The sequence below is a fragment of the Dermacentor albipictus genome, chromosome 2, assembly GCF_038994185.2.
Source record: "Dermacentor albipictus isolate Rhodes 1998 colony chromosome 2, USDA_Dalb.pri_finalv2, whole genome shotgun sequence".
In the NCBI taxonomy this organism is placed as follows: domain Eukaryota; kingdom Metazoa; phylum Arthropoda; class Arachnida; order Ixodida; family Ixodidae; genus Dermacentor; species Dermacentor albipictus.
Genome location: NC_091822.1, coordinates 4,047,646 through 4,054,100, shown reverse-complemented (window position 1 = coordinate 4,054,100; position 6,455 = coordinate 4,047,646). Strand labels below are relative to the sequence as shown.

The 6,455-nt window shown below is 46.3% G+C and overlaps 1 protein-coding gene across 1 annotated transcript in view; it reads left to right on the top strand.

Moving 5' to 3' along the window:
- The first annotated feature begins 2,270 nt into the window (after window positions 1-2,270).
- The window catches only part of LOC139055854 (proline dehydrogenase 1, mitochondrial-like), a 370,252-nt gene continuing 366,067 nt past the window's right edge, over window positions 2,271-6,455 (top strand). The window contains exons 1-2 of the mRNA XM_070533417.1: window positions 2,271-2,425; window positions 2,510-2,786. Of these exons, the coding sequence (XP_070389518.1) occupies window positions 2,286-2,425; window positions 2,510-2,786 (417 nt within the window). The 5' untranslated portion in view covers window positions 2,271-2,285. The remainder of the gene's footprint in view (window positions 2,426-2,509; window positions 2,787-6,455) is intronic.

Genomic DNA, 6,455 nt, shown 5'->3' with positions numbered 1-6,455 from the left:
AAGCATGTGCTTGCTGCGGTAAAGCTAGGGAAACGACGGAGCATATTTTATTAGAATGTGAAGACATCTATCCAGCGGTCGATTTAGGCACCACTGGCCTCCTTGAAGCCCTTGGGTTCAGCGGGAGCAGTGGTAAAGCAAACAGGTCCGCAATAGACATCAGTAGAGGCGATTGGAGGATTGGTGGAAGAAAAGTAGGGAAACGACAAAGGACGGAGACGTACAAAAGCACAGTTCGCAATAGGGTATCAGAAAATTTGGACGTGGTAGTTCATAGTGTGTTTTTTTTTTCTCATGGGTTAACCTAGGTAGGATATTAGGCAGCATAGTAGCAAGAGCTTGGTGGCGCAAGCCACCGCCCCGTTCCAAAGGGGACGCTCATAACATCCATCCATCCATCCGTCTGCTACGCGGTGGGCTGTTGTGCGGCGTTGTAAGTAGTACGGCAGCTGTTGTGCTGCGACGAACTGCTTCTCTAGTTGACGATTTTTGCTAACACAGTGACAGAGATGTCACAAGGCTTTGATTGGTCACTTGGCTCCAAAAGTTGACTCCCCGAACCAAAAAAATGTCGGAGCGTGTAGTCCGCTGCTCTCTAAAATAGCGTTAAATAGCCGCTCCCACTGCCTTTTTCAAGGAGATTATTATAAATCGCATTGTGTATAGAGTTCGCAACGTACCCAACAATTACATTGTACACGTTGTAAAATTCGCGTCTGCGCTCTTTAGAAACTTGAAGCCACCGTAATGTTCTACGACAGAACGATTACCACTCATTTTAACTCTTAAAAGTTGTCCGTGAATGCGTCACGAGTTCAAAAAGTGAATTACGCACACAGCTTCATTGCGTACGTATCTTCAGCACCACCGTTATGCTGCCGCCGTACTACGCGGAAAAGCTAGCTTTACAGTTTGAAAAGAGTTCCGTGACACGATTTTTAAGGCCTGCACTGCAGCACGTTTTAAAGCACTGGGATGGCTTAATTTTTTGCAAGCTTTCTACTGAGCTAGACATCCAACGATATTAAAAACAAGATATGCTCACCTTCCCTTGAAACAGAATCGATCAGACTATTGCACATATCGGGTGGAGGACTTACTAGTGAATACTTTTACTATACTTTTACCAGATCATCTTCCTTTCACTACGGCACACAGTAGTAAATCCCAATGTCATCTACGACATTAGGCTGTCTGTAATCAACTAAAGAAAGCTAGATTATCCTATGAATCTTTTTAAACAATTTTTCCAGTCTCTTAAGGAGGCTAGGAAAGGGAAATTTATGCCGTTGATCTAGCATTGCAGCGGCCACCTATGCTCGTTGCTTACATTTCTTGCACCGCTCATCCTCTTCTAGTTTCACTATTCAAACGCAAAGCATTCGCAAATATGTCATCTTTTGCATATTTGTGAATTTATGCATTTACCGCCAAAACAAGCGCTTTGTGCCTGCCGAAATGGCAAGACAAGCGCTGAACAGATCGCAGAAGCAGAGGACAGCGAATAGGTTATGACTAGCGCCACTCTGCTCGTACGTTCTTTCCCTAGCGGCAAAAGGGGCGAACTAGACCAGGCGTGCTGGAGGAGGGAGATCTGTTAAGGTCTGTAATTCAGTAAGTCGTGGCAAAAACAAACAACAATGTGACGTCACATCCGGTAAAGTCAATTTGTTCTTTCTCACCTTCTCTCAGCTAACGCATGCGCAGCGACCGCGGAGCCCTCGAGGGCGATGTTCAAGTGCACGGTGCCCCCTTAGGAAACTCCCATAGATGGTGGCGCCAGATTACCCTCTAGGTGTTATAGTGAGAAACTCCATGTGCCCGTCCTTTGTATTGCGTTGTTTCATCCTAGAGTTACTGTATGTGCTACCGCAGGTACTACGGTAGCACACACAGTAACTGTATTTCATTCTTGCCACTGGTTCCCCAACCCTTTTGTAGGAAACTCTATGCCCCAACTGGCCTGAACATGAGCCTGCACTTCTACAATTATAAAATGGCAAAGCCATGCAGCAGTGCAGTCACGGCGCAAGGATGTTAATTTATCTTTATAGCAAAAAGTGACGCTTGTAGTCACATTTCTAATTATCTATCTACGTTCATATCAAATATTTTTTTTACTCCAAGCGTGGCCTCCAAAAGTGCAAATACAATTTCGGAGGCCACGCTCTAAGATTTTGTGATGGGACGACAGCTCTCGGAAGCCATGCCCAGTGAAAGAGATGCATGCGCATGTACATACGACGCAAATCGAAACTGAAACTGCGTGTCGTTAACATGACGTCATGGTTCAACGAAAAGTGGGTAGGTCGTTCTACCGTTCTACTACCTGCGTACTGCAGCGTCGTTTACCAAGCAAGTCACGGCGTGGCTGGGATCGCGCTTGTTGCGTCGGGTTCTCGGTGCACCGAGTAGCTGACGATCGGTGAGCACTTGGCCAGTACCCTGGCGCGGCATTGGCTTTTATGGCTGCCCTCCGACTATTCTCCGAGTTCCACATCGGCTGTAGGTCGATACCGGGACGATGCGGTTCCCTCGGCTGCCATGTGTTGCGCACCGCAACGTCGCCCGCGTTGACGACCGGCCGGCGGCTCAAGTCCAGCGCATCCCCGGCAGCACTCGATCGGCCAGTGAGCACCGAGTTGCCGCCGCAGCGAGACCCGCTGGACCTGAGCTTTAACGACGCCCGGGCGGCCTACAAAAGCAAGTCGACTGGCGAGCTGCTCAGAGCGTACGTCGTGCTCAAGCTCAGCTCCAGCAACTGGATCGTCAACAACCATCAAGAGGTCAGTGGCGTTCGTCAGTCATTCATGCGCTCGGTGTTGTTTGTTAAGACCGATAGGCAGGCGGACTCGTCGTGGTTCCGACGGAGAAAACGCAGAGTGGCAAATGTAATGCTTCTGGGTGCAGCTGACGCGGTCGTGCCGCTGGAAAGACGTCGCACCAGCCGCTTTAATACCCGTCGCTTCGTATCCTAATTCTTCCTGGATGGGATACCCGTTGCCGCAGCACGCATACATAAATAAAATAAATAAATCACAAGGAAAATGGAAAAGTTGCGTATTACTGGGTATCAAACTCAACAAGTATTGTCTTAACCGATGTAGTTGGTCAGTCGTGTATTTACCCGTCACGGTGGCTCGGTACTCTAATGAGCACGAGGTCGACGGTTCGGCTCCTGGCTGTATTGCGATCGGGGAGGAGTGCAGAACACAATTATACTTTTTGATCCGTGTTAAATAAAAAAGAAAAGCCAGGCCTCACAAATTTAAATCCGAGGCCCTTCATGCCGTCCCGCATATCCAATTTGCTGTCCTTGAGAAATCGCTGCATGCTTACCTTGTATTGCGTTTCAATACACCGCCACGAAATATAAACGTGATCAGCCCATTTTTTCAAGTTGGCAATATTCACTGAGCACCAAAAAAGGCCGTAAGCGTTGTTATCGTCAGCTTAAAGAAAGCCTTTTGACTTTGCTTGGTTGTGCTTCTGTGTCACATCTTTCAATTTTACCATATGAAATTTTCTTTTTTTATTTATTTCTTTGCTTATTCAAGGCACATTAGGTACAAAATAGCCTTCGGAGACGTGGCTAAAGGCTGAGCAAACGCCTGGCTTGGCCGTGGCACCCTGGCAGCAGTGCAAATACAGGAAACAGTGCAGCACCAGAGAGAAAACAAACACTACATATAATCGGTGTCCACATGAAAGAAGTAGCAGTGCTTAACATAATTTTGAAAGGCTATATTGCACTATAACACACTGGTGCAAGCGCAATGTTAGGGATTTTAGACATTGTGAGAACTCATATTCTTCAGCCGCGGATCCGGATCATGAAACGGAAATAATCAGAAGGATAAGAATAGGCTGGGGTGCGTTTGGCAGGCATTCTCAGATCATGAACCTCAGGTTGCCATTATCCCTCAAGAGAAAAGTGTATAATAGCTGTGTCTTACCAGTACTCACTTACGGGGCAGAAACCTGGAGGCTTACGAAAAGGGTTCTACTCAAGTTGAGGGCGACGCAACGAGCTATGGAAAGAAGAGTGATAGGTGTAACGTTAAGGGATAAGAAAAGAGCAGATTGGGTGAGGGAACAAACGCGAGTTAGTGACATCTTAGTTGAAATCAAGAAAAAGAAATGGGCATGGGCAGGACATGTAATGAGGAGGGAAGATAACCGATGGTCATTAATGGTTACGGACTGGATTCCAAGGGAAGGGAAGCGTAACAATATGTATATGTATCTGGAAACTGGTATTTTTGTCGTAGTTTATGCTTATTGGATATGGCCCGACTGCCCGACTTGAACATTGCAATTGCATGCAGCGCGCGCGGTAATGAGACTACACAAGAAATTTATAGCAAAGACGGGGAATGCAGGAGATGGAAATTCAAGACGATGAGCAAAACGTGAACAAGGTGAATGCAGGAGCCAACGTTCCGAGAAGTGGACTTGTCTTCTTCAGGGCGACGTATGCTTTCCTCGCCACAGTATATGTAGGTGGGGTTCGTCTAAAGGGGAGAGGGTGTGAGGCGGGAGGAATACGGAAATGAGGCAAAATGTGTTAGCGTGTCGAATTGAGAGTAAAGGAACGCTGTGGTCAAAGCCACAGCGTGGGTTGACACCCCAGTCTGTCAACCCACGCGCGTTAGCCGGCGTGTCAAAAGCGTCTGACACGCCGGCTGACAAAAAAAGAAAAGGAAAAAAAAGAAAAGGAAAAAGAAAGGATAGGAAAGGAGAAAAAGAAAGGGGGGATACGCCAAGAAATCAAACTAAGTGTTGTTGCCTATAGCTTGAAGTTTAGCATAGCGAATAGATTGTAAAGCTCCTTTTGAAACGTTTATGCCTATTGGTTGCAATGTCTTGAACTTATGGATAACGTATGATTCTCTGTATTTTCTTTCTCGTTCAGAACGGAAATTTGACTGTAAGATGTAGAGCTTAAGTTCATCAAAGTTATGACCTGCTGGTTGGTTGAAATGCTGTGTCCGCGCGATGTCCGTTTATTCTGACGTTCATTGATTGTCCTGTTTCACCGATATATTGTTTCTTACAGAAGGAACATTCAAGCATATAAATCACATCCGAACTTGTACAAGTGAAGCTAGATTTGACTTCATGTGTATAACTATTTGCGGTGCTTTTAGTTTTAATGTCACTTTGAAGGTGCCTGCAGGTTTTGCACCTAGGGCGATAACATGCTTTTATTACGGGGGAATGCTGTTAGCTGACTTTTGCGTGCACTAACATGTCTTTAATGTTCTTGTTTCGGCGATAGGTAACCCTGGGTACATCCGGGAACGCGTTTCGCAGACGCGCGTTACTTGATAATATTGGGTGGTATTTTCTTAGGATGTTGTTTGTGTTTAGGAGTGCATTAGAATATTTTGTTATAGATGCCGGCGGTCTGTCAGATTCTAATGGGGGCTGTCTCTTCGCCAATTCCGGCTGTCTCTCCAATCTTGACGCGGCATCATGAGCTCTATCGAGAGCAACTTGGGGATAGTTCCTTTCTGCTAGCGTTGATTTAAGGTCATTTAGGTGGTGGATATAATCGTGGTCTTCGCTGCCGATTCTTCTTATACGTTTCGCTTGTCCGACAAAAATTCCTCGCTTGCAATGTCGCGGGTGATGACTGTTGTAGTCTATATATTGCTGGCTATCTGTAGGCTTCCGGTAAAGTGTCGTTCTCAGTTGTCTGTTTTCTTTGTAGACCGTCGTGTCCAGGAAGTTGATCTCTCGGTTGTGAAAAGGAGCTACATCGCTGATCTGTCGAGCGAATCCTCACACTTGGAGCCACCAGGCGTGCTTCTAAATCAGTGTTGATATTAAAGCAATATCGGAAGCACTGACGACCAAAGCCGAAATACGCCATAACAATTAGATTCACATCGCTCAGGAAGAAGCTTTATTTACAGTACGCATACTTATGTCCTACCGTTTTTCTTGGGTGAGGATATCCGTACACAAATACATAAAGACAGTTGCTTGCACTCCAGTCTTTCTCACTGGCCACACAGCACTGCAACGAATTTGTAGCATGTCATTCATGTGCGACTAGCACGGACGTCGTCGCTCGAAAAGTGGCTGCTCTTGCCATTACTACGCGTCCTTTCAAACATTACACAGGACGTTGTCAGCATGTACCCACAAGGACATGAAAGTAGCATTGCACGGGCTGAAGCACACAAGCCATGGTCACGCAGCACGAAAACACAGAAACCTGTGGCGACATCACGAGTCAATGGGCAACTTCGAGGTATATCTATAAGCCTTTTTCCACACTTGAGAACGTTACTCTTGCATTCATCGTTGTCAGCAAAGTGATCACAGCTAGCGTACTTGAAGCTGAAATACAGTGAGCTTCACGCACGCCGTGTACAACACTTTCTGGAAGGAAATACGGGAAGCAAATTGACGAAATGCTGTCGCTGAACGCCACTTCGCTGGTG